The sequence below is a fragment of the Symphodus melops genome (assembly GCF_947650265.1).
Source record: "Symphodus melops genome assembly, chromosome: 4".
Classification (NCBI taxonomy): domain Eukaryota; kingdom Metazoa; phylum Chordata; class Actinopteri; order Labriformes; family Labridae; genus Symphodus; species Symphodus melops.
Genome location: NC_136694.1, coordinates 28,032,934 through 28,059,966, shown reverse-complemented (window position 1 = coordinate 28,059,966; position 27,033 = coordinate 28,032,934). Strand labels below are relative to the sequence as shown.

The 27,033-nt window shown below is 45.6% G+C and overlaps 2 protein-coding genes across 8 annotated transcripts in view; both read left to right on the top strand.

Annotated features, from left to right (window-relative positions):
* chd5 (chromodomain helicase DNA binding protein 5) overlaps window positions 1–16,639 on the top strand; it is a 46,542-nt gene extending 29,903 nt beyond the window's left edge. The window contains exons 14-41 of one of the 5 annotated variants that reach the window (XM_079341943.1): window positions 314–505; window positions 645–845; window positions 949–1,086; window positions 1,271–1,392; window positions 1,527–1,700; window positions 1,799–1,940; window positions 2,640–2,771; window positions 2,907–3,024; window positions 3,114–3,238; window positions 3,327–3,573; window positions 3,790–4,004; window positions 4,365–4,539; window positions 5,603–5,689; window positions 5,840–5,928; window positions 6,871–7,004; window positions 7,185–7,329; window positions 7,822–7,981; window positions 8,063–8,142; window positions 8,359–8,548; window positions 8,639–8,728; window positions 8,824–8,967; window positions 9,853–9,961; window positions 10,153–10,285; window positions 10,385–10,580; window positions 11,512–11,675; window positions 12,320–12,446; window positions 13,457–13,540; window positions 13,739–13,819. In XM_079341943.1, the coding sequence (XP_079198069.1) occupies window positions 314–505; window positions 645–845; window positions 949–1,086; window positions 1,271–1,392; window positions 1,527–1,700; window positions 1,799–1,940; window positions 2,640–2,771; window positions 2,907–3,024; window positions 3,114–3,238; window positions 3,327–3,573; window positions 3,790–4,004; window positions 4,365–4,539; window positions 5,603–5,689; window positions 5,840–5,928; window positions 6,871–7,004; window positions 7,185–7,329; window positions 7,822–7,981; window positions 8,063–8,142; window positions 8,359–8,548; window positions 8,639–8,728; window positions 8,824–8,967; window positions 9,853–9,961; window positions 10,153–10,285; window positions 10,385–10,580; window positions 11,512–11,675; window positions 12,320–12,446; window positions 13,457–13,506 (3,879 nt within the window). In that variant the 3' untranslated portion in view covers window positions 13,507–13,540; window positions 13,739–13,819. Of the gene's footprint in view, window positions 1–313; window positions 506–644; window positions 846–948; window positions 1,087–1,270; window positions 1,393–1,526; window positions 1,701–1,798; window positions 1,941–2,639; window positions 2,772–2,906; window positions 3,025–3,113; window positions 3,239–3,326; window positions 3,574–3,789; window positions 4,005–4,364; window positions 4,540–5,602; window positions 5,690–5,839; window positions 5,929–6,870; window positions 7,005–7,184; window positions 7,330–7,821; window positions 7,982–8,062; window positions 8,143–8,358; window positions 8,549–8,638; window positions 8,729–8,823; window positions 8,968–9,852; window positions 9,962–10,152; window positions 10,286–10,384; window positions 10,581–11,511; window positions 11,676–12,319; window positions 12,447–13,456; window positions 13,541–13,738 lie in introns of all 5 variants that reach the window. The other 4 variants (XM_079341942.1, XM_079341941.1, XM_079341940.1 and 1 more) reach the window with 4 other exon arrangements.
* Window positions 16,640–19,564: 2,925 nt separating this feature from the next.
* The window catches only part of arhgef10la (Rho guanine nucleotide exchange factor (GEF) 10-like a), a 136,533-nt gene continuing 129,064 nt past the window's right edge, over window positions 19,565–27,033 (top strand). For 2 of the 3 annotated variants that reach the window (XM_079341946.1, XM_079341944.1), the window contains exon 1: window positions 19,566–20,444. The gene's annotated coding sequence lies outside the window, so the exon portion shown is untranslated. Of the gene's footprint in view, window positions 20,445–27,033 lie in introns of all 3 variants that reach the window. The other variant, XM_079341945.1, reaches the window with a different exon arrangement.

The following is a 27,033-nucleotide window of genomic DNA, read 5'->3' as shown; positions in this document are numbered from 1 at the left end:
GACTTTGAGTTTCTGCCGTGCTTCTCGACGCATCTGCACAAACCTTTTCTTTCTGATATTTTCCCGCCAGGATCCACAAATGCGAAACATTTTAACCCTCATTTTCGACAGTTTGATTTGTAAATCTTTATTTATACAAGTTTAAACAGTCAGTGACCCCCGGAGCACCCTGAGAGGGACCTCAGTTAGAGAAGACAGAAACGGATTTTCCCCATGGAGACAAAAGAGTCTAAAATCTGTATTTGCTGAATGTTGCAGAATTCGCTGATGATGGATCATAAGAGCGCTCACATTAAATCTTATATATCAACAGCCGACCATTAAGTTCGAGCACCAGCCGTGGTACATCAACGCCACCGGGGGAACGCTGCACCCGTATCAGCTGGAGGGTCTGAACTGGTTGAGGTTCTCCTGGGCGCAGGGCACAGACACCATCCTGGCTGACGAGATGGGCCTGGGGAAGACGGTGCAGACCATCGTGTTCCTCTACTCGCTCTACAAGGAGGTGAGTGACCTCTTCACTTTGCCTCCTCATCACAAACATTAAGATGACGCTCTTCGTCCTTCGATTCAGCCTGTAGTTTATCTTTCACCTGTGATCCCTCCTCCTCCTCCTCCTCCTCCTCCTCCTCCTCCGCTTTCAGGGTCACTCCAAGGGGCCTTTCTTGGTGAGCGCGCCGCTCTCCACCATCATCAACTGGGAGAGGGAGTTCGAGATGTGGGCTCCAGATTTCTACGTGCTGACCTACACCGGAGACAAAGACAGCCGGGCGATCATCAGGGAGAACGAGTTCACCTTCGAGGACAGCGCGGTGAAGAGTGGACGCAAAGTGTTTCGAATGAAGGCAAGTGAAACTTTATATATCGAACAATATGTTGAGAAAAAAAACAAACATGATGGAGATGTGTGGATGATCTTAGTCCCCCTCTCCCCCCCCCTCCCGACAGAAAGATACTCCCATCAAGTTCCACGTGCTGCTGACGTCCTATGAGCTGATCACCATTGATCAAGCCATTCTGGGCTCCATCACGTGGGCCTGTCTGGTGGTGGACGAGGCGCACAGACTCAAGAACAATCAGTCAAAGGTAGAAAAAACCCCCCTGCATATCTGGCGTAGCTGTTATCATGTGACAGGAAAAGGAGCAGACAAACGTGTCCACATCCTTTGTATTTGTGATATTTTGCATGCATCATTTTTAGCCTCGTGTGTCGTGTGTGTGTGTGTGTGTGTGTGTGTGTGTGTGATATTGCACATTCTGTCCTGTCCAGTTTTTTAGGATTCTGAACGGGTATAAGATCTACTACAAGCTGCTGCTCACTGGGACTCCTCTGCAGAACAACCTGGAGGAGTTGTTCCACCTGCTTAACTTCCTCACCCCGGAGCGCTTCAAGTAAATCCCTCCTCTCTTTTATACAGCTTTAACATTCTCTCCATCGTGCCCGTGTCTAAACGCCTGTGAATAAAAGAAGTCCCGTCTAAAAGCTGGAGCTAAAAACTTCTTCTTCTTCTTCCTCGTCTGTTCAGTAACCTGGAAGGCTTCCTGGAGGAGTTCGCTGACATCTCGAAGGAGGACCAGATCAAGAAGCTTCACGACCTGCTCGGCCCTCACATGCTCAGGAGGCTGAAAGCCGACGTGTTCAAGAACATGCCTGCAAAGACCGAGCTGATTGTAAGAGTGGAGCTCAGCCCCATGCAGAAGTAAGCACTGCACTATGAAACACACGGGCTGGGCTACCGTGATTCTGACTTTTAACATTTGATTCAAGATCTAAAATTTTGTTTTTTTCAACCTGCAGAAAATATTACAAATTCATCCTGACGCGAAACTTTGAGGCTCTGAACTCCAAAGGAGGAGGGAACCAAGTGTCCCTGCTGAACATTATGATGGACCTGAAGAAGTGCTGCAACCACCCCTACCTGTTCCCTGTTGCTTCTGTGGTAAGACGACAAACTGAAGCGTAGCATCACACTGGGTCAAACCTCTGCAGGCGCAGATCAGGGTGAGCAGATGGAAGTCGTGCCTGTTGGAGGCTGTCAAACAAAGATGTCGTTCTTTGCGTTTGATTTCACTCACAGACTCTGCGAAGGTCCCTCTTGGATCCCTGAGGATTATATCTGGGTTTTTTTTTGTAGTTTTTTTCGTTTTTAAAGGCCTGAACGTGAACAAAAACTGTGACAAATGTGATATTTTCGCAAAAAAAAAAAAAATCCCAATATGACTCAGTGGCGCCCCCTTGAAATTTTCAAAAAGGCCTCCTTATAGATGTTGTTTTGTCCTACATACATGATTGTTTTTTTGCATATTAACCATGTCCTCCTCCACGAGTCAAAACCTGACAGGAAGTCCGCCATATTTTTTTTGAATGCAAGAAAAATGTGCCTAAATACGTGTTTCACAGGTTACCTAGGCAACCATAGGCTATCTATTATTGTTTTTAAGCTATTTATTTGGGACTTCATGACCATCAGAATTTTAATGTGTGAATGTTATATGATGTATCTTGTGTTTCTGTACTGGCGCTTTCCCTGCAACGAAGTTCCTAACGGATAAATCAAGTTTATTTGACTTTGATTGATTTGACCTGTATTTGAAGATTATTCTTGGATCTGATTTTTTTTTTTTTGTGGTGTTTGCAGGAGGCGCCTGTGTTGCCCAACGGTTCATACGATGGTAACCAGCTGGTGAAGTCCTCGGGGAAACTGACGCTGCTTCAGAAAATGTTGAAGAAGCTCAAAGACGAAGGACACAGAGTTCTCATCTTCTCTCAGGTAACCGCCGAATACATGTTTTTAAAAGCCTGACTTAAGTGATGGCTATGAAAAATAAAAAAAATAAAAAAATAAAAAAAGGGTTTGGGTGGGAGATCGTTTGCAGACCTTGTGATGCCATGGTTTTCTTTTCAGATGACAAAGATGTTGGATCTGCTGGAGGACTTCCTGGAGTTCGAGGGTTATAAATATGAGCGTATTGATGGAGGGATCACTGGAGGCTTGAGGCAGGAGGCCATCGACCGCTTCAACGGTGAGTTTGTGTGGATGCCTGCGTCCTTCCAGACAACTTCTTTTTCCCCCTCCTTCTTTAATCCACGCTCAAAACGACTTGTGTCACAGCACCGGGCGCTCAGCAGTTCTGCTTCCTGCTGTCAACACGGGCGGGAGGTCTCGGCATCAACCTCGCCAGCGCAGACACGGTGATCATCTACGACTCCGACTGGAATCCTCACAACGACATCCAAGTACGGAGCTTCACGCAAAGAGTTGGTCGTAGCCTCGGTTGCCTGTAACCGTCCCGTCTCTTTCCCCTCTCTCTCTCTCTCTCCTCAGGCGTTCAGCAGAGCCCATCGCATCGGTCAGAACAGGAAGGTGATGATCTATCGTTTCGTGACCCGCGGCTCGGTGGAGGAGCGGATCACTCAGGTGGCGAAGAGGAAGATGATGCTCACCCACCTGGTCGTGCGGCCCGGCCTCGGCTCCAAAACTGGCTCCATGTCCAAACAGGAACTGGATGACATCCTGAAGTTTGGCACCGAGGAGCTTTTCAAAGATGAGATGGAAGCAGCGCGAACCATGGGTACGTTCGCGCACACACACACACACACACACACACACACACACACACACACACACACACACAGCAGCTCATGAGGATGTAATTTTAAGCTTTCTTTGATTGCTTCAAATCCTCCTGAACTGTTTTTAAAGTCACTGATTATGTAATTTATCTAAACGCTGTCTGTCCATTTCAGTTTGTTCACCTCTGTATGTTTATGTTTTTGTTTTTCTTCAGGCTTGAAAAGCTCTCTCATCAAAGGTACCTCTCATCAAACAGGTGACAGCAAAGACGGCGAGGAGGGCAATGTGATCCACTACGACGACGACGCAATCTCCAAGCTGCTGGACCGCAGCCAGGACGCCACCGAAGACACCGAGATCCAGAACATGAACGAGTACCTGAGCTCCTTTAAGGTGGCTCAGTATGTGGTGAAGGAGGAGGACGGGGAGGTGAGGACGTACGATGCACTGCTGAAGCATCATGGCAGCTCAGACTGCAGTACCCGTTTGAAACACTAGGTGTCAGAGTTACATATTGCTCCTTTAAGGTGTTAAAAATATGTAAAAATGATTGACACCAGCTGCAAGAACACACGCAGGAAGACAGAAACATAAAACATTCTTACACAGATGTTGAGACTTCATATGAAGTATATAAAGGAAAATATTTTGGATGGATTTAAAAGAATATCTTTGTTTGATAATTAGACATGAACATCCTTTAAATAAACTCTCGAGTCGTCCTCAGAAACATCATTGTTTACCTCCGTGTGTGTGTGTGTGTGTGTGTGTGTGTGTGTCTTCATGCAGGAGGAGGTTGAGCGGGAGATCATCAAGCAGGAGGAGAACGTGGATCCGGACTACTGGGAGAAACTCCTCCGCCATCACTACGAGCAGCAGCAGGAGGACCTCGCTCGCAACCTGGGCAAAGGCAAACGCATCAGGAAGCAGGTCAACTACAACGACACGACTCAGGAGGACCAAGGTAGGCTCTGTCAGAACACACCTCTGTTTTCTATCATACATGAAGACTCATCTCTGAAGTGTTCGGCTTTAACATGATCATCCAAAAGGATTCCTTTGGATGGAACGGCCTCCATCTTTAAATTCTTGGCATCTCTGTCCTTGTTTGATATTTAAAAACACGAGCAGCTCGTATTTCTAGGAACAAAGAAACCAACCCCCCCCCCCCCCCCCCTCATTTGGTCCCTGTGTCGTTGAACCAATCAGCTTCTTTTCTTCTCCAAATGATTTTGCACGACTGCAGAGGTCGATGCTAACCGTTGTCAGCTAATCATTTCCCCGCTAAATCGATCATGTTAAAGATGAACTCTTCTGGCACGGCATGCGGCATGAAGCTAACACAGGTCGATATTTAAAGAAACGAACACGAGAGACACCAGAGGGAAGATGATTTCAAATTTGACAGCTACGGGTTTGATTGGTTGAGTCCGGTTGGATTATCACTTAAAGAGTTCTAACGACCAAAACCAGCCGATCACCAGAGCAGGGCGACGGAGGGAGAATATAATGTCTGCAGGCACCACTTCACCACAAGCCAATCAGCACATTCAATAACGAAGCTGCTGCTGACATCCTCTTCAGGCAGATTAATTTGAGTCTATCAAAAAGGTCCAAACAGTCATCAGCGAGCTGATTAATTTCTGACAAATTTCAAGATTCCACCAGAGCTGCTGACCCCAATTAAATCTTCCACCCAGTGTTTCCCCGGCCCCGACAGCGCTCTTGAACCTCGTGCATTTATGAGTCTTCACTGTGGGTTTTCAAACAGTCTCATATATCCTCCAGTCGTACTTTAAATGGTGCCTCTGATGTCTGACTGTCACAGGTCAACAGTGTTGGACCATGAGAGCGTAAAGAGGACTCTCTCAGTTTAAAGTGTTTCGACTCTCAGCTCTCTCTAAGAGCTGCAGTCAGCATGTGCATGCCCAGCAGTTAGTGGTCTGTAGTAATCTGCAGTGCCATGGCGCCCTCTGGTGGCCACCAACAGAATGCAATGTACTGTTTCTCTTTGATGTGTGGCTCAGAGTGGCAGGATGATCTTTCAGACAATCAGTCGGAGTACTCTGTGGGGTCCGAGGACGAGGACGAAGATTTCGAGGAGAGGCCTGAAGGTAAGGGCGAAAAAAAAGGAATCGAAGGAATTAAACTTTGATTGTAGTGCGCACTCACTCTGCTGTGATAATCTTTCACACAAATTCACGTTTCTAACTGCGTCCTGTTTTTTTTTTTTTTTTTTTTTGGTGTCTTTGTCTCTCTTGTAGGCGGACGCAGACATTCGCGTCGACAGCTGAAGGGCGAAAAAGACAAACCTCTGCCGCCCCTGCTGGCTCGAGTCGGAGGCAGTATCGAGGTGAGAATGATGCATCGTACGCTCTTAAATCCAGCGTGTACACCCATTGGCCCTTTTTTTTTTTTTTTTTTAGGTATGATGGACAATCTGAAACAGCCGTCTAGTAAAACTGTGCAGGGTTTGATAATGGGATGCAGGAAGAGGGATCGAGGGGGAACGGAGGGCGGGTTGGTCGTCGTCACTCATTTGGGCGGCTGTGGCTCAGTGGTTGACTCAGTCGTCCCGACACCAGATGGCCGAGGGTTTCGATCCCCAGCTCCTGCAGCCACATGTCCAATGTGTCCTCGTGCAAGACACTTATGTGTATGCATGGATGTTAAGATCGATCCATCTCAGTCACTTATTAGGAGCCACAAACACATTTGCAGTTTTAGTACAAAACTTCCTTTATTTAATTTGAACTTTGCAGTACAGATAAGAACCACATTTCGTCGCATTAGCTCTTCAGATAAAAGAGCAGCATCAATTATTCACATGAAGAATGTTGCATTTACAAAATGAGGTGCAGAGTGGGTTCCATTAAAAGCCAGAGCCACACCTTCAGATGACATCATCACTTCAGCCCGCAGCGAGGCCCGAAGTCTAAATAACAAGGAATGGGAGCGGACGGACAAATGGCTTCAATAAGAGTTAACACTGATGGTCTCTGGACGCAGCAGCCTCTCCTCTGGTTGAAATGTGTCGGTGTGACCTGCGGGGTAAAAGAGCTTAGAGTAGTCAGAAGACTAGAAAAGCTCAAGTCAAGTCCTTTTATCCCTCATCTCGGGGGGGCGGCTGTGGTTCAGTGGGGAGAGTCGTTGCCTCTCAATTGGAAGGTCGAGGGTTCAATACCCAGCTCCGGTGTGTCCTTGGACAAGACAGTCAACCCCCATCCAATCAGCTCAGCAGCTCACTCAGTCGATCCCTTCAGGGATCGGTAAAGTAAATCTCTCTTCCTCTCAGGTCCTGGGGTTCAACGCCCGTCAGAGGAAAGCCTTCCTCAATGCCATCATGCGCTGGGGGATGCCCCCTCAGGACGCCTTCAACTCCCACTGGCTGGTCCGAGACCTGAGAGGGAAGAGTGAGCGCGAGTTCAGGTAACGCTCTTACATTTAAAGGTCACTCAAACAGCCGACATGGATGCTGCGGGAACATGTTGGAATCGACCTTCTAAAAACAGGAGCGGTGCTTCTTCTTCTTCTTCTTCTTCTTCTTCTTCTTCTTCTTCTGCTGTTTAGAGTTGATATTGTGGCTTCACTCTGTGGTTTGCTCTTCAGGGCCTACGTGTCTCTGTTCATGAGACACCTGTGTGAGCCGGGCGCAGACGGAGCAGAAACCTTCGCTGATGGAGTCCCCCGTGAAGGACTGTCTCGTCAGCATGTCCTCACCAGGATCGGAGTCATGTCTCTCGTCAGGAAAAAGGTATTCCTAAAACAAAAAAAAAAAATAAATAAATAAATCAACTAAAAGACACCTCTCACCTCGCAGGAGCTGTGTGAGATTAGAGAAAGTAGGTCAAAACACTTTGGGTACACCGCCGCGTCAGACACCATAAAAAGCTTTCACTCAGGTTTTTAAAAGCTTTTTAGCGAGATGAAGAAATAAGAACGAGATATTTCCTGGATTGGAACTAAAATCCTGTCGAAGTTGTCGAAGCTTCTTGAGCTAGTTTCACTTTTTTTTTTTTTTTTTACATTTTGAGTGAATTCTTTAAAGCTTGTGTGATGAACTTTGGCGCCCCCCAGTGGACAAATCGTTACTTTCATCTTTTAAACGAGCTTGTCCTTTTCGAGTGTGAGAAGTTTTTTTTTGTCTGGAGGAAAATGTCCTGCATCCTTTAAACACTCAAACGTGTGGTGCATCCAGCCGAGGGAATAAAGACACGTTTGGTTCATATTTTGTTTTTCCTAACAGGTGCAGGAGTTTGAGCACGTAAACGGGAAGCTGAGCTCCCCGGATCTGATTCCCATCGGCATGGAGCTGAAGAAGCTGACTGAGAGTTTATCCTCCGATCCAAACACTCCGGTGCCGGCCAGCCCCGTCGCCACGCAGCCCGGCACTCCCGTCCCTCCAGGTCAGAACAACAACAACAACAACAACAAAAGTGTCGGTGCTGAATCATCCTCCAAGTTTCAGCTGTTTTCTGTGTTTTTAGAGAAAACTGAGTCTCTGCTGGGTTCTTCAGAGGACAAAGAGTCCGCAGATCAAGACGGCAAGAAACTCTCAGAGCAGGAGGCGAGTCCTTTCATTCCTCCCACTTTTACTCTCGTCTCCGTTGTCCATCTTGTCCATCTTCTCCTGCTTCATGACACTTTAACCGCTCGTCCTCCCAGATGAGAAACCTGTCAAACCTTGACACCTTTTTCAACTTCTCTCTTTCTCTCTCTCTCTCTCTCTCTCTCTTCCCCTCGTCAAACATTCCTCCTCCTCCGTCTGGTTCTCCCTCGGCAGACGTCCAGCTCAGAGTCGGCCCCTGCTCTTGAGAAGGCGGCTGACAGCGAGGAGAGCAAGGCCAGCTCTGAGGAGAAAACGGGAGAGGAGAGGGACAGGACCGAGTCGCCCGACGCAAAGACGGAGCCATCTGCCCACCAGAAAGAGTCCAAACAGACAGAGCTGTCGTCCACTCAGACGTCTCCTAAAGGTCGGGGCGGGCATGCAAACTCTTTTTTTTTTTTCTTATCTGCAAAGTTTGTTGAAGTAAATTTGATGGAGTCTTTTTTTTCATGAACAGTGGAGCCTTGCAGAGAAACAGAGAAGTCTTCAGACAAAGCAGACGGGGATTCTCCTCCTGCAAAGACTGAAGACAAGGAGAACAAGCCAGGTATATACGCCGTCCTTTAAACAAACAAAAAACAAAACAATCCGCTCCAAACATCGTAAACACGATCGATTGGTCACCTCCTGGTGTCGTTGCAGACGATGTGAAGAGCGAAGAGGCGTTGGAGGGTCGACTGAACGGAGACAAAGACACTCTGGAGGAGATCGACGAGGGCAGGAAGGAGGACAAAAATGGATACAGAGCCAAGTTCATGTTTAATATCGCAGATGGAGGTTTTACAGGTAAGAACGAAGGTGACTCAAAAAGACACCTCCCGTTTTAGACCACACGTCATGTTCGAGGGTATTTGAGTTTTTTCAAGAGGCTACATGCTAACGGGGTTTGAGTCCCCGTTAGCATGTTCTCCCACAGTCACAACGACGTCTCATATTGAGTAAATGTAAGTGAGAGCGAGTTGTCTCTGTCCAAACAGTCCTCTGGTCCAGTGACAGCTGAGACAGGCTCCGCCCCTCCGCCGCCCTGAAGGGGAAAAAACGCTTTACAGTAGGCTAACGGATGAAGGGATGTCGGGTTCAGTATAACTTCAAGGACTAACTCAAGTACATGGCACATGTTTTAATGATCATAGGTTAACAGCATGATGACATTATGGAGCCATGACTACGTCCCTTCGGATGCCTGATGAGTAAATATATGAAGACCTGTTCTTGCAGCTTTAGCGACACAGCTCACAAACACGAGATGGCTGCAGAGTGTCGGATCATTTCAGCAGCACGTTTTAGTCTCTCTGTGCTGATCAGTGTGTGTGTGTGTGTGTGTGTGTCGTTCTCAGCCGGGTCACGAGATAAACTAAGTCATTAGGAAAGTGTTGTAGCCCGCTGGTGTGTGAAGACAGATGAAATAAAACGCTCTTTATTTCGACCACAGTTTGAAACTTTCTCGACATAAAAGGGAAGAAAAAAAAAAAAAAAGGAGCCTCTTGGAGATATCGGCAGACATCGCTCTCGTCTGCACTTTTACCTCCCACGTCTTCTTCTTCTCCTAACTTTTGTCCTCCGGAGTCTCGCTGCAGTTTGTTTTTGTCTCGTGGAGTCGCGCTCGCTCCTCGCTATCAGCTGCGAACATCTTGAGGATGATTTTTTCTTTCTTTCTGTCTCTGAACTCAGAGTTACACACCCTGTGGCAAACGGAGGAGAGAGCGGCGCTGTCGTCTGGAAAGATGCACGACATCTGGCACCGTCGCCATGACTACTGGCTGTTGGCTGGCATTGTAACGTATCCTTTTCCCCTCCCAGATGTACGAGCTCGCCGTCTGCTGAAGTGATTAAACGGCGTGTGACCTGCGGGAGCTGCCGGTCGACGCCCTCATATTTAAAAACTGTAAAGAGAGAAGTCAAACTTTTTCTTTCTGTCTGGATTTTTTGCGAGCTGCCGTTTGTTTTTCCTTAACCAGGAATCCGTCGCAGACATGGCTACGCTCGCTGGCAGGACATTCAGAATGACCCACGTTACGCGATTCTCAATGAGCCCTTCAAGACGGAGATGCACAAGGGGAACTACCTGGAGATGAAGAACAAGTTCCTGGCTCGCCGCTTTAAGGCAAGCCGAAATCTGTATCAGAGGCTCAACTCACTCAAGGGTTAAATCATCGTCCCTCTCTCTCTCTCTCTCTCTCTCTCTCTCTCTCTCTCTCTGCAGTTGTTGGAGCAGGCTCTGGTGATCGAGGAGCAGCTGAGGCGGGCAGCCTACCTGAACATGACCCAGGACCCGAGTCACCCGGCCATGGCTCTCAACACTCGTTTCACCGAGGTGGAGTGTCTGGCAGAGTCCCACCAGCACCTGTCCAAAGAGTCTCTGGCCGGGAACAAGCCGGCCAACGCCGTGCTGCACAAAGGTGCGAGCTCGCCACGGTTTTTCTGTCTCGCTGCCAAAAGGACACGACTCACCGATAATATCACTCTGATGAGGTCGTGCATGAAACATCAATGAGTCAAAGATGAACATGTCACTGTCAGGAGGTTTAAAAACAGCTTCCTCCGTGCCCATGCAGGGCTGAGCGGGCCTGTTCATAACATCGTTACACAACACATGGCGTCACGTGATCATGAAGCGTGCTCCGATTAACTGACAGGCGGACTCAGAAATGTTTAAAAAAACACACGAGTCGAGTTCAACGTACACACATCGGAGAACAGCACCGAGAACATGACGCCTTACTGTCAGCCATTTTCTTCCCCACAATGAAGACTGTCCACATTTTGTACCCGTGCTCGTGCACGTTCTCGTGCTCGTGCACGTGCATGAACTTTGTCGGTGTGCTTGAGCGCGACAGCAGTCCAACGATCTGGACTTGAGGCGTGAGTCCACCCGACTTGATATCAAGTCTGTAATCTAATTTTGTGACAACAGGGGGGAGAATTTAAACTTCTTTCAGACACAACACGTCATTTTTAAGGTGAACAAACTTCTCGGTCGGGTCTTGAAGGTGTGACGTGTGATTTTAAAAAGTGTCAGACACACTTCAGGAGGAGGTCAAGGTCAAAGACTGTTTCACACTTGTTGTTGTTGTTGTCTGTGAGTCTTATTGATTTCTCTTGTCAATTAATTTTTAAATGGCAGTAATTATAGGCCGTGTTTAATTTCAGGCCCCAGAACACAAAATTAATTAACACAATGAAATGTGACTCTCGTTTTTTTTTTTCTCCATGAAAAATCTTCAGTAAAATGTGAAGGATTTGTACGATAATAAAAAAGAGAGGGAGGTCATCGTTCACACGCTCCGTCCTGTCTTTTTATCCATGGAGTCTCCTCTCCTGCTCTTGCAGTGCTCAATCAGCTGGAGGAGCTTCTGAGCGACATGAAAGCTGACGTAACCCGACTCCCCAACATGCTGTCCAGGATCCCGCCGGTGTCGTCCCGGCTGCAGATGTCTGAGCGCAGCATCCTGAGCCGCCTCACCAGCCGGGGGAACGAGCCCCCGCCGCAGCAGGTAAAGATGGAGGCCATCATAAAATGTGCTTCTTATTAGTCTCTTCACTGGAGCTACCTGAAAACCAGTTTTGTGTCTTTCCTGGATAGTTTGGACTTGTGTTGTTATAAAGTGCGGTCGAGGCTGCTTGCCTGTAATGGAGAGGAAACAATGCTCACTGAAATGTGCGAACGTTTAAAAAATGAAAAAAAGCCACGGTGCAGAAAACTCGGAAGGATTCTGCAGTCACGACTCAGCAACCACATGACTCCTTTTAAAAAAGACCCCCCCCCCCCCAGAGAGGAGTCTCCCCAGGTGTACAGCTTGTTTACTGACTTCTCCTCTGAAGGATCGAACAAAGGCTTCACTGTCGTCTCACTTTCATGTTCTCCTCCGACCCGCTCGGCGAGGCTGAATGTTTAATTCTCCGTTATACAAGAGATGATTTCAGCAGAGCGCCGCGGTAGCTCTGACTGGGTTTTATTTGGTTGCCATACCAACTGTTGTGGTTACCAGGGAAACAGCCCGACGTTGGGCCCCTTTGTTTTCTGTTTTATTTGAGCGCAGGAAAGAAGGCTCTCCTTAAAAAGAGCTGCGTGAAGAAGATCACTCATCGCTCTCTCTCTCTCTCTCTCTCTCTCTCTCTCTCCTGTTTGTTTTCTCAGACGTTCAGTCAGGGCGGCTTCGGCTGCTCTCAGATGTACAGCGGCAGCTTCGGAGGAGGGTTCAGAGGACCAGGCGGACAGCCCATGGTCAACTACAGTCAGATGCCTCTGGGACCCTACGTCAGCGGTGAGAGTCCACGTCAACACAAACATGTTGCATCATGATGACATCAAAACCTCCGGACACTGAATCAAACTAACTGTGAGGGATACAATACGAGCTTTACTCCAGGGCTGAGAGTCAGGATCAACATTTTGGTGGATTGGCGTCACGTTAGCTTGCTTCCACACGATCTTATTGGGATTGTTAAATCACACATTTAAAACTCCCTCCCCTTTCCGACTGCTCCTCCTGTCTTGAGCTGCAGGTAAAGTCAACGGATAATGTTCTGTGAGTGAAAGGGAACGGCAGGAAAAAGAGGGGCGTGGCATTAGAGGAAGCACAGAGTTAGATGCTACGTTCAAGATCAAGCTAGTTTTTTGAAAATGACCCACCTGCCTTTAAAGTTAAAAAAAGAAGTAAGAACAGAGTGGAGAGCGCGGCCATGTTTCAGAGTAAAGGCCTTCGTTTAAAGGTGTGCTGGGATAGATTTGTGTTTTCGTTGTTTTTGGTCGGCAGCCTGACACGTGACACCCCGCCTCATGCGGCGAATCTGTTCGACAAAAAACTCAGAAATAAAAAAAAGTTGTGAAAAAAAACCTGTTTATTTTGAACCAGCACGTCGAATGAGGCAGGACGCCGCGTGTCGGAGCGCTTTCTAAATCTAAGGCAGCACACCTGTGCAGCACTCTGACGAAGGCCTTCAGGATGAAACACTTTTTTTTCTCACCTGATTTAATGAGACAAAAATATCGCCCAGCCCAACTCCGTCCAAAATATCTGACAAGACTATCAGGAAGTCTAGGAACTCTGTCACACACACACACACACACACACACACACACACACACACACACACATATGAGGATCAGACGTGCGAAGAGAAAGGGAAAGCAACACGAGCCTTCAGACCACAACATGTAAAAACATTAAAGCCACCAATGCAGGTAAGAGAAACATTTTTTGTAACAGAACGAAACAAACGAGGAATTTTAATTCTCACCCTTACTCTCCTTTCTTGTAAACATCCATCACAGCTGACAGACCGACGTCCTTATTCAACTTTGACCTATCGTACTTACCTTAGTTTCACACACACTGAGGGTTTGCAGACATTTGGGGTATGTTCCCTTTAAGTTCTGTTTTTTTGTTTTGTTTGTTTTTTTAAAATAAGATGCTGATGATGTTGCTTTGCTTATTCTGTTTTGACAGTAACACATGAAATCCCATATTTTTGTACACTTTCGTGTGCTTTTAAAAAAAAAGTGAAACAGGTTCGTCACGATCAATAATGATCATGTCCTTCCTTCCTTCCTCAGTTTCCTCTAACGGCCCTCCGCCCCCTACAAGCCATCTGGATAAAAAGTCACTCGACTCCTTGAGAGACGTGGCCACTCCTGACCTCAAGTCAGGCAAACCCAGTGATGTCATCTGTATTGAAGATTAGACGCGCTCAGTGCGGCTGAGATATCAGACCCCCCCCCCCCCTCTCTCTCTCTCTCTGTGGGGACGGGGTCTCCTCCGCCATGTCCTCCTCTTTCTTTCTTTTTTCTCTCTTCTAAATCAAGCGCTCTGTCTGCGGATAAGATGACTTATTGATTCATGCAGATGTATCTATCTTAACACTTGCACTTTTATCTTTCAAGGACTCTGTAGAAGTATTTCAGTAGATGTTTGCTTTCGTGCTGCGGGGCGGAGGATTAGGAGAAGCTGATTTCCCCCCCCTCCCTCCTCCATCACCCTCAGCCCTGCAGAACAAGGTGAAACTCAAGGAAGCTGACATGACTTGAGAGTCTGATGCTCATTTTAATCTGCAGATGTGTGTTTCGTTGGCTTCCACTTTTCCGTTCTCCGCGCCTTCCTGCTTGGTTTTTCTCTACACTGTGACTGTGCCCATCAACGAAGAAGGACAGCTTTAGTCACAGTCCGAACAGTCTTTGAGGGCCAATATTGTTCTTTCAAATGAATTCCTGTCACTCATGTGCTAAGCAGTGGATAAACAAACGATTTGCTTTTGACAGCTTCACGAGCTATGATCACGTATGCAGTAGCTGGACACAGTCTGTCTGAATCCTCGAAAGACTGCCACCCGCTGGTGAAAGTGGAGAAAGTGATTCCTGCTGCACGTGCAGATTGCCTGGCAAGGGTTGGCTTCTTGTACTGTATATACTCAGAGACTGCTGTTTATTTTACCTCACATAGGTCTAATCTTAGTGAAATATGTACACAAACATGGGGAGGAATCCGTGGAAACGAAGATGTAGAAGCTACAGAAATGATTTCTAACACGTCTCAAGAGAAGACTGAGTATTCCTGTGTACGGTACAATATTTGTGATTCTTACTATATTTGAATGTTAGTAGTGGCTGTAGAGCTTAACCCCAGGTCGGGACCAGAGAGACTGCACTATAAACAGGAACTCATCTGGTCGACATCCACACACAGGGCTAACTGAGAACAGTCCTGAGTGGAAGGTGGCTTCCCCCTCCCCCCCCCCCCCCCCCCTCCTCTTACTTACATCCAGGGACTTTCCCAGCTCCCTGTCCTTGTTAGAAACTGAATAAGAACATGTGTGCTTCAGGCGCAGTCTCATTAAGTCTCGTTTTTTTTTTTTTTGTCTCAAGATGAGCTTCTTTTTATGATAAGGTAAAATAAGATTACTCGGTGCCACTTAAAAGGATGATTCACGTGCGTCTTTCCTTCACAGAGGGTGCAGACTTTCATTCATCGTGATCACACCGAGGCTGTTTTTCTCCGACGTCACGCTCCAACGCGGGAACCACCACAAAATGCTTAAAAAAAAAAAAGCTGCAGCGTCGCACTTTATGCACAGAGGCCGCAGTTCCCGCTCTGTCCACTGTCCTGTCAAACTACGCCCATTACTTCCCGTCACCTGAGCTTAAACGTCCGAGAAAAATGGCCGCCGTGAGACGAATACATCGTTTGCGCCGCAGTCTTCACTTGACCGTGATCGTACTTCCTGTTTATCAGTTTGTAAAGGACCACAGTTGGACTGCACTGCTTTAAATAATGCCCTCGGTTTCATATATGTTTGGGTTTCTTAAAGCTGCTGTACCTGAAGTGAAGGCATGCTCACATCTTCGTCTCTTCCATCTGCTTCTATTAATGTGCAAAGGTGACTGTGTCCACCGAGTCAAACTTGACCTTTTCAACGAAGGCTTTGCTTGAATGTTTGGACTCACGGTGCAAAGCGCTGCGGCTCGCGTGTCTTTTTTCTTTTCTTCCAAAGACCAGTGGCATTACTTGTATTATTATTATTATTATTATTGTTAGTGCCAATGCAGCAGGAGCTATTTGATGAGACGACTGTGACCGATCTAAGCTGAAACGTTGGCATTGTACAGACTCGATGGGTGTATTTTCTTACTTGTTTTCCATTTCAAATCCTGAGCTAAAATTTTAATGTGCTGATACGAATCGAAACTGAATTTGAACGCACCGCAAGGCGACCCTTCAAAAGAGCATCATGCCAGTTTTTTTGCACAATTCTTTCTAAGTGTTGATCAGTGCTGTTACGTTCCTCGTTTAGCCATCGATTACTTGACCATGACATGTATTAGGTTTCTCGACAGATAGAACCTCAGAAACATGTAAATACTTGAAGGATTTTTCAGATGAGTCCATCTCAACAGATTTATGTATCAATCTGAAAAACAAACAAAAAAAAAACAACAAAAAAAAAAAACAAGATGAATGTCTGCCGGACGGTGTTGCCATGGAAATGCAGTGTGCACAGTACACAGTAATGTGCTCATCAATCAAAACCACGTCCGTTTCCCCCTCTGGAGTGACAACGTCAAAAACAAAATACTCTGAAATAATGCAATCAAACTGAAGTCAGTATGAATGTAACGTCCGTACGAAGAAAAAAAAAAAAAGGCTTCAGTCTAATATAAATATGTTAACAATGTATGTACATGCTTATCAACATGGCTTCAAAAGCTACCAAAAGACCCTGATTAAAAGGCACCTTTGTTGCAGCGAATGCACAGCATGTGAAGCGTTGATGACGCTTCACTCCGAGGAGGCGGCGTAGTGTATCTAGCATTTACAGACAATGAGCTCCAAGCAGTGTTATGGTTCTGATATTTGTGCTGTATAGCAAATTGAATGAAAAAAAAAAAAAAGTGACTCGTCATCTTTTTATTTGTATCCTGTGTATTTGTTCAACGTGTTTTAATAAATCTTCTGGACAACAGTATGGCATCAGCTGTGTGTGTGTTTTTTTTTAATTCTCCCGTGTAGACGTCCTTAAAAGAGCACGCACAGGAATACTCTAATCCTAGTTTGAAGAAGCTTCACGTTTAATTAATGCGATTGACTTCCTTGACTTGACCTGGCGTGTTGCTTTGTGTTCGCGCTGCAGCGTCCTCCAGCGCTGTGCGTCACAATCTGCAGCTCTCATGGATGTGATCAAAGGCAGAAACAGAGACAGTGGTGAAGTCAGCAAAGGGACAAAAATAGCTGACAGAAGCCGTTCACTGTGCGGTCCATAGATGTGATTATGGTAAAATGATTCTTACATTATGAATGAAAGGCTTCATCTAACCTCATCCTTCAGTGGTGTAGTCTTGCTCTCAAGACCGGTACCGGGGCCAGTTTTTGGAGGTCTTGGTCTCTTGTCGGGATCATGATTCTCAGACTGGGCAGACTCCGGACCACCACTTAAAAGGCTATTTTCCCACATCATCACTTTGTTTTGAAGAGAGTTAAGTTTTTGTAAAAGAACCGAAAACATCAATTCATTTGTAGTTTTATTTTTATCCCCAGTTATGACGACAACCTTCCCCCGGTGTTACGGTCTAAGTGAGGGGAAACGCCTGCTGCACCAGATGATATTTACAGACCTGGTCTTGACTCGGTCTCGGAGCACTCTGGTTAGCGTTCTCCTGACTTCTGTCCTTGCATGACTGGTCGACCACACCCTGTAAACCAGGTGTCATGTTTTGCAATGAGCTCAGTGAGGATTAACTAAGTGTCTTAACTATTGGGAAATACAGTTTATGAATCATCGTAAGCCTCATGTTCACGTCTGGGTTTTTGTTTTATACCTGACTGCACAACAAATTCCACTTGGGAACAAAAAAGTTCTTTAAAATGAAAAACAAAGCTTTGCTAAACCCAATAATCGACTGAGATTAAAAGTGCAACAGATTAATGTTGAAGAAAGTCAAATTTATAATGAACCAAACTGAAGCTCAGAGGGTTTTAGAAAAGCAGAGCCTGATTCCAACTCCATCATTTTGGGTTTGTCAGGGATTATTTTTCATCTATAATTGCTTTTTATGCACGAGTAAAACAGCAATTCACATGAACAATGTTTCTTTTATTTATGCACAATACCGGAGGGCTTATTTCATATTTTTTTGTGAAGTTCAGGCGCCTGATAAAACAGAAATTAAATTCACTGTTTCCAGTTATTTAATATTTATTCTTGTCAGTCATTCCTATTTAATTTCATTTGACCTGCCTTTGTTCTTTGTTCAACACTAAAGAGAATTTTCTGCAACCTGAAAGCTTCAGAGACCTTTCAAAAAGTTCAGCACTTTATTTCTGTTAAAACAGAAACAAGAAAGTGAAAAGAGAGAGGCCATGTTGGGAGGAGAAAGAGGGAGAGATGATGCAGCAAATGACCGAGGTCGGACTCGAACCCACGGCGACCAGAACGCAGCCTCCGTGCACGTCGGAACCACCAAGCCATATGGACCCTCCACTTTTGAGCTGTTAGTGTTATTGAGTGAGTGTTATTGTAGATCAGTGGTGTCCAAACTTTTTTTCTTGCGGGCCAAAATTGTCGCGTTAGAATCGCTCACGGGCCACAGGTTTTTTTTTTGTTGTTTTTTTTTTAAATATTGGAAGGAACTTTTTGTATTTTGACCTCTTCAAAAAATAATGTAAATACACAATAACTAATTGCAGTGGGGAAACTGTTGTGTTCTAATTTTTTGGAAAGAATAGTCAGGCTTTTATAGGTCTCCCTCGCTAACATGAAAAAGAAAAAAAAGAACGAAACATGCCATCTGATGAGGCCTGGGGCCAAAATCTTCTGATTCTTCATTTTGAAGTCAAGGGCCACAAACAATCCACTCAAGGGCCACAAATGGCCCCCGGGCCGCACTTTGGACACCCCTGTTGTAGAGACTGGACAGCGGATGGAGAAAGAAATGAGAGGGGGGGTGGGGCGGAGACATGTGGGACAGGAGGACTTCATGACCATAGATGATATAAACACTAGAGGTCTCACTCGCGCTGTTCGTCAATGTCCTCGGGTCGATGGGGAGCGACGTAGCAACGTGGCGGCCATCTTGGGTCAGACAGCTAGCCCCGCTCAGCGCATTGATCTCAACGGTACGTGTACTATTTAAATAACCCTAACTTGATCAGATTTCAACCGATTTTCAAACGGATGGATTTGTTATAAACGTCAGACACATGGCTGTTAAATTTACCGTCTTGGCCAGGAAACTCCTGTTCCTTAATATCCAAAACTTGACCGGTAATGGTCAGACATGTTATCAATGCATCATTTTAACCATGATCTTTATAAATATTAAACAGATAACTAAAGCAAAGGCTACACACACAAGGTGTTTATATTAAATAATTATTTCTAACATTTAATTGTCCCAGGTATGTTACATTAGTAACTTCTAGTATAATTATAATTTAATACATAACAGTGAAATATAGCCTCTGTATTTATCTATCCGTAGCCTGTCATGTGACCACTGGATGGAGCAGAGAAGGAACATCATTTGTTTCAGATAACTTTAATGAAATAAGAACAATTCACAGAGATATTGAATGATGTACAATCCATTAGCTGAGTTTTTTTCCAGTATCCATCCACACCAACCAGCATGTTCCTGGTCATGGTCCATGTTCTCCTGCTGACTCCCCAAAGTAAAAAGAACCAAAACATCCAATAATAAAATGTAAATAAAAGCTAACAATGCACACATTCACCTGTAATTAGTTATTTAACCTGACACTTACTGTATTGTATTTTCTTCAGGACCAGCTGAAACATGTAAGAGATGAAAGATGAAGTCAGCTGAGTCAACTTTGTAATGTAACAAGGTAACACCCATGCACGGATACAACAACATCCACAGAGACAGTCAGACAGACATCAATGAGGTTGTATAAAAACGTTATTGGTTTCGTATTAGTCGATAAATGAATCTTGATTGTCGTCTCAGCCTTGATAACTTGCACAAATAGGCTGGACACGACGATGTTTCACAATAAAGTCTTGCCTTTCACCAAGTAAATCCCTTTTGTTGTATTAATTCAATGTGCTAACACTTAACCTCACGTGTGTAATTGCATCATTTTCCCTTTAAATCCCGCCAATCAATCAGCTGTATCAAGTTCAGACAAGCTCAGTCCCACACGGAAGTGTTCTCACACAGCGTTACCCCTAATTCCTTCTGTTCAGCCCACTTTTCCCGAGGCTCTCCTCTGATTGGTGCAAACACCACCTACAGGGCCTGTCATTGGCTGCACGCTTGATTTTGTCACTCTGCTATTGGCCCGGCTGCAGAGAGAGCCCTCACCCTGCTTTGTGCTGCTTGTCTGGGCAGCAGCAGGGGTCTGGGATAGAGGGGAGGAAACCAAAAAGAAAAGGACAGAATGAGAGAGTGGAGGGACTGAGGGGGTGAAAGGGACCCATGTTTAAAAAAGAGAGAGGGGGGGAGATAAGAGGGAGGAACACATGCAGAGGAGCAGAGAGAGGCTGAGAGGAAAAAGGGGGAGGGAGCAAAAAGGGTTACCTCATCTAGAGCTGCCAGTGCACACGGTGCAGGAGGAGAAGTTGTGGGAAAGTAAACAGCAGAGGAGGAATCCAATCTGTTTCAGCTACTAGCAGCCTTCGCAGGAGACTACAAAGATGAGTGAGCTGGAGGCGGGCGTGCAGTGAAAACACAGAGTTTATGGGAGGATTAAAGGGTCACCAGGGAGTGCCTGAAGCTTCTCGGAGGACACACCACTGAGGACAAGGAGGTGAGAGGCGTTTATGTTTGTTGTCCTGGAAACACTTTCCCCTCTTTCCTTCCTGTATTCTCTATCCTCCTCTTCCTTCCTCTCTCTCTAAGCACGGTTAGCATGCTTGCAAAGACAGCAGCTTTTGTCCATTGATGGAGTGGAGTATGAGGGGGGGTTGTTAGTGGGAGTGCTGGTTTGTGCCTGCAGAGTCCAGCCGCTCACAGAGGACAAGAGAAGGCAGAGGAGGAGAGGACGGGAAGCAGAAGATCCACGTGTGGCCCTCTTTGGCAGAGCACACACTCATCACGGACGATTAAACCTGAGCCAGCCGGGGCTAAAGAAGCGTGAGGCCTTGTTGTGATAGCAGCAGCTCCTGAGACACAGACACCAGGAAAGGATGAGGGATGAGATTTGGGGCGGCTCGTCTGGGAAGCTCACCTCTTGGTCAGCTGCACTGCTCCTCCACATCCTCGGGCTATAAAAAGAGATTTCCCTTGGCCCGAACAGTTCCACTCTTGACGGTTGCTTCCCGGAGTACAATAGCCCCTCCCAGGATGGATTTCACGCTGCCCCTGTGCTCTGAACAGAAAAGAGAGGGAGGGGAAAGGGGGTGAGAAAGGACCTCTGACCAAGTCATTTGCATTTTAAGCTAGGGCACTGTTTCTGCTTCACTTGCCGGATGTCCAAGTGCCCCCCCCCCTCCCTCCTCCAGCTCCATGGACTCACTGTATCAGATTTTTTTTCTCCTTAGTCACAGTGCAGCACTTCAAGCAGACATTTACAATCCTTGCATGCATGGCCTGAAGCTACCACAAAGACTCCACTATCAATGGGAACTCTCTCCTTTTGCCACACATTCACCCCACCAAAACTGGCTCTCATGCATTCGTATGTACACGTGCAAAGGCCTTGGTGCTCAAGTACACAATCAGTCATTTGATACTGGTGACACGCCTGCCAAATGTTTACTGCTGGGCTACATTACACACTGTCTACATTCCTCTGGGAGTTTTAGATAATTAACCCATCGAAGGATACAGTCAGGGATGTTTGGAAGTCACACTTGCATCCTGCCAGTAAAAACCCGACTTGTCTGTTTTACTGACAGCTCGTCTGATGACGTCATCTGAAGCAAACATGTCCAAAAGTTGTCAGTAATGGTGGGGAAGAAACTTGATCAGGCATTTCACTTATTGGTTCTTTTTTATTGATGCACAGACACAGACGTGGACTCGAGTATCATGGTTTTAATTGTGTTTTGTTAAATGTCCCGTGTTTGTGTTTGTGCATGTACAGTAAACATCATACGCAGAGTTCAGAAACAGAGAGAAGCCTTTCTCTGGATTTGGAGAAACCAGGTTTTGCTACTTGGAGAACAGCTGATCTACCTGCACAGGTTTGGCCTCAACCAGGTGTGTCAGCGTCTTACCACTGGAACAGTGAAGAAACTGAGTTCTGTCTTTCTGTAGTCAAAGAATTAGATTTTTTTTTAAATCTATATATTTATTAATCTTCTTTAATCCCAGAGGGGGACATTGTTGTTGTAGAGACATGATTCTCTCACACACACACACACACACACACACACACACACACACACACACACACACACAGGCCTGATTCTCACACATGCACAAGCAGGACCTGTGGACGTGCATTAATGGAGAGATGTCAGGGTGCGGCGGCTGACCCCACTGGAAGCGCCCCCTGAGCTGCTGGGGGTTCAGTGCCTTGCTCAAGGGCACCTCGGCAGTGCTCGTCTAGCACCTCTCCAGCTACCAGACCAACTCCCATATTTTTGGTCCGCATTGGGACTCGAACCGACGATCTTCCAGTTCCCAGCCCAAGTCCCTACAGACTGAGCTCCCGCCATCCAAAAAGGGACGTTTATAGACGTTGACCTTTTCAGGTCTGTGCTGAACATGTATGTTTGCTGCAGTTTGAACCATCGTAGGCGCCTGTGTAAATAATACGAGGCAGTGATCAGAAACTGGAATACTATGATTTATCATGTACACAGTTGTTAGGTAGGACAGAAGCTGTGATTGGTCAATCCAACAAAATGTATTAAAAAACCCCACAGAATCTCGTCAGACAGTTTAATTATAAACACTTTGAAATCACAGCAGCCTCTTCACGTGATGGTGATATCAGCAGGTGAGAGAGGATTGATTCATGATCAGATGCACCTGTGGAGGTAACCACACGTAGAGAAGCTCAACATGCATGTTTCACTTTGCACTGAAAAAAAACTCCGAGATGGACGGAAGTGTCTGCACGAGTCTGATCTGCTGTTTGGAGAACACGTCTCCTCTTTCTCGTCAGCTTTTGACAAGACGCTTCATCCTGAACAGCTTTGTGAATAACGTTCAACCTTCACAAGGATCTCGTGTGAACTTTAAGGAGACATGTTTGAAGCTTTGTGTCACAGGGACAATCTCTCCGGTTTATGACCCTGTGTGCAAGTGCATCAAGGCTCCAAACAAGGATACTCAAGTCCACACATTGCATCCAAACATGACACTTGTAGGTACCCATACTTATCAGAATAAGAGACTCAGTTGGTCGAGTCGAGGGTTAGATTCCCAACTCCTGCAGCCACATGATCCAACGTGTCCTTGGGCAAGACACTTAACTCTAAGTTGCTCCTGCTGCTTCGTTGGATTCAATTCAATTCAATTCAAATTCAATTAAAAAAAACTTCATTTGTCCCCGGGGGGGAATTCAGGGCAGACAGAGCAGCAAATAATGACAGTGCAACTATACCAAACCATTTAACCAATCAATAAGAATAAAGTGTTAAAGAAGAAGAAGTGTCAGGGTGTTAGTACCGGTTAGATACGAAGAACAACACAAGTCACAGTTAGATACAGATGGGATAAGTCACCTGTAATGGTCACTTCACACAGCAGCCTCGACCATCAGTGTGTGACTGTGGAGGTGTGACTGAGTCTTCCTCCGATGGGGTCAGGGTTCATTATTTTCATCTTTCTTTTTTTTTTTGCATTCATGGGATGACACATTTGATTCATCCTGAATAAATGTGATGAACTTGAAGTCTCTGAACCTGTTCGAGAAAACACACCGACGTTTCACTGACATCATCAGCCTTTATAAAAAAGAAGGGAGTCACACAATATGCCATGAAAACACTCTGTTTATAAATCACCTCATCGTGTATCAGGGCGAAACTTTCACGACTTTACTGTTTCTACAGTCTTGACTCCTCATCATCCACATAATGGAGGGCAGATTAGCTTTGGCAGACGTTAAAAGAAACGCACGACAGCTTGAATTCGGGAGTATATTTTCCTGATGTGATGTCTGAGTTGACAGACGCCACCAACGTTCAGCTGTGTTTCTTTTAGTGAAAGCAGGTTTGATACCTGAAGAAAGTCTGACATCGTATCAGACGGAATGACTGACGCCAAAGGCAATCCGCTGCATCAAAAAAACCCGACATTTTAACACACTGTTTACATCACAGCTTTTAGATCTTTGTCGCTGTAGAGCACGCCGTTCTTCTATTATGGGATCTCAGATGTTATAGATGAGGTTCCTCACCCACGCAGAGGAAACGTCATATTGAAGCTTTGAGGAATTTCTCGTACTTGATCTTACGGGTGGTGACAGATAAAGTTATTAAGTTGGGCGGAGGCAGTGATTCACTCGCAGAATAAAAGCGTCATCTGTGTACAAATATTCTCAGTATACTGATCTTCATGTGGTTTATCGGGAGGTTTAAAACCCGCCTCAGCTCCAGCTCTCAGCCTGTCGTTAGCTTGACTCAAAGTTAGACCTCTTTACTCCAGCTTCTGTAAAACACAGATTTGAACCTGTGTACTCTGAGCGAGTTTACATCTGAACACTGACGAGCTGTTGCTTGATGATCTACGCTAAGAAAGAAGGAATCTCTTCAACTGCTCCGTATTTTCTATTTTCATACATTTTCAAATTCAGGAGGAGCAGTGCAGGTCGCTGAGTCTCTGGGTTTTTTGCGATCCAGAAACTCTGAATCATCACATAATCGCCTCGTGTTACAGGTTTTATTAGTCATCGTCGACTCGGCTGAAAACTGTAAGGGAGAGCTCCTCAAAGACAAAGACTCTGCGCCGTCTCCCCCGGTCGAATCTGAAATGCATTTATCTGACCTTCCAATGCATCATGTAGTCAACACAGCCGGGACATTCTTATCTCAGTCCTGTTGTTGCTGAGTGCGGCTCACACACAAACACTAGTCCAGCGCTCTATTGTGCTGTGTGCACACATGGCAGATGGCAGGTCCCATTGTGTCCTTGACTAAGGTGACAGCAGCAGCACATCACTGAAGAGCTGCTCTCTACCAGAGGGCACGTGAAGGCCAGAGAGAGTGGCACATTATTAATAAACACCCGTCTGAACAAGGCGAACCTGGAGGAAGGTGAGAGTCGACTGTGTCAGATATGCATAGAAAACACTCTTATTATGTTGTGTTTTTACGCTGATTGGATATTCAACGCAGCCTTCGGCGAAACAGTCCTCAGAAATTAATTGAAAGTGACATTTTAAATATTCATCACGATCATAATGTATAATGCAATAGTCTTCGCTTCTTCAGAGTTTGATCGTTTTTCATCCGACTAAATAATCAAGCGAAAGCGAAAGGACCAAATGTCTGTGAACGTCTCCTCGATGTGATCTTGATGTGTTTCATCAGAACGAGATGTTCCTTCAGTTCTCCAGGAGCTGATTCCAGTCTCCTGTGACGTTAGTATCTCTTGATGAGAAGTCCTCCAGGAAGTTGACGGCAGGAAGAAGCGCCCGAGGCAGGATCAACGTCTCTGCCTGGCACCGTTTGTCGCCGTCAGTGTTTGACTGGTCTCTTGTTGTCTGAGGAGGGTTTTGGCATGTCGTCTTCTGTTCAGGACGAGCTTTAAGAAGCAGCTCTCTCTGTGACTTTCTGTTCCATTTTCCAAATGGTGTTTATTCAGTCGTCACCAGCTGCTGCTGCTCTCTGCCATTGTCTATTGATACCCCCGAATGCAGCTGACCAATGGCGGCAAAGGTTGCCTGCAGATGGTCAAACATTCCATCCATCCGTCATTATCACTACTGCGAGTCCTGGTGAAACATTGCACTCTGTAAATCAGTGGCTAGAACTAAATATCCAGGTAAGCTGATCTGCGAAATCCAGGCCAAAAGCTTTGATTTGAAACCTGCTTTTTTTTTTTTTGTCTGATTCTAAACCGTGTCACTAAACTTGAGATTTTAAAGCAGATTGTATTTCTGAGCTCCATACTGGTCTGCAAACAGGAACCTGAGAGGTGCTGGAGACATGACTGAAATGCCAACTCTCCAAAAAGAAATAAGTCAAGCCAAGATTTCACAAGCTGCATTCATAAAAGTGGAGGAAAAATACAAGATGACCCCAAATCTAAGAACTTTTTCACTTGAAAGAAAGAAAGAAAAAAAACAACATGTTTTTCTGCAGGATGCCACGCCGCAGACGTGTGTCCTTGTGTCCCTCAGATCACCTGTGCAAAATGCAAACATGTCACTCGTTCCTCCGTACAACATCCCACAGTCAGTCCACGTTTTCAGAGCTCTATGTAGGTCAGGGACAGGGTGTGTAGGAGTTGGTTTCATCTCTCTATTCTGTGATGTGTCTTATTTTCCCCTCAAGAATAGCTTTCACACAGTGCTCCACTCTCGGGGCTCTTTATTTTTCTAAGCCGGAGTCTGTTTGATGGCTTGTCCAAATGCCTTCCCTTCAAAGACGGTTGCCTAGAGTACCTGTCATTTTGATTCTGAGAAGGACCTTTCTTTTTTTTTTTTTTTTTTTTGTTAGTGAGAAACTTTTTGGGTTTCTGTTTAAGTATTAGTGTGAGGAAATGGGACGGTTTTAAGGAATCAGCCAAGAAACAAGGTGGAAATATTAAAATCTCTCAAAAAAATTAACGGAACCTTTTAAGATTTGTCTCCATTTGCTCCAGTTAGAAATGAAGAATAATTATTGAGTCAATGAAAGTATATTAGCAATGACATTTCCCACCAATGATCCTTTTTTTGTTTTCCTTTAAGAGATTGTGCTGCTTTTTTTTCTCTCAACAAAATCCTCCATTTCCCCCCCTTTACATGAGAACAGCGAATGACCTGTGAGCTAATCAGAACTGCGGTGACGAATGTAGAAAGAAAGCTTTCTCAGGCCGAACTGAAGTTTTTCTCTCCACAAAAGAGTCATTGTTTACTGGACCAACGCGTGGCCGACCGTGGAAAACTGTTTGTTACCCAGGAGGCTGCTGTAAACAGGCAGAGCATTGGTTTAAAGCAGTAAAGCTTAAAGTCTATAATTTACTTAAAGGGATGGTTTAAATTATGTCTCCCCTTTCATTTGGTCTCCATCTGCAGGAACTACTTCTTCTCGTTGGTCAAATGTTCAAGTGGACAGCATGTTCATTGTTGTTTTCATTTATTATTTGTTTTTGATTGGTTAGCTCTTCCGTGAACATGAACAGTTTTGTGTTTGAGCGTAGGGCTCAACAAACGCTCGAATACGGACGAGTCTACAGTTAAAGAAAAACACTGAAAACGCAGGATGACAGTGTGTGCAGGTCAACTGCGGGCGTAG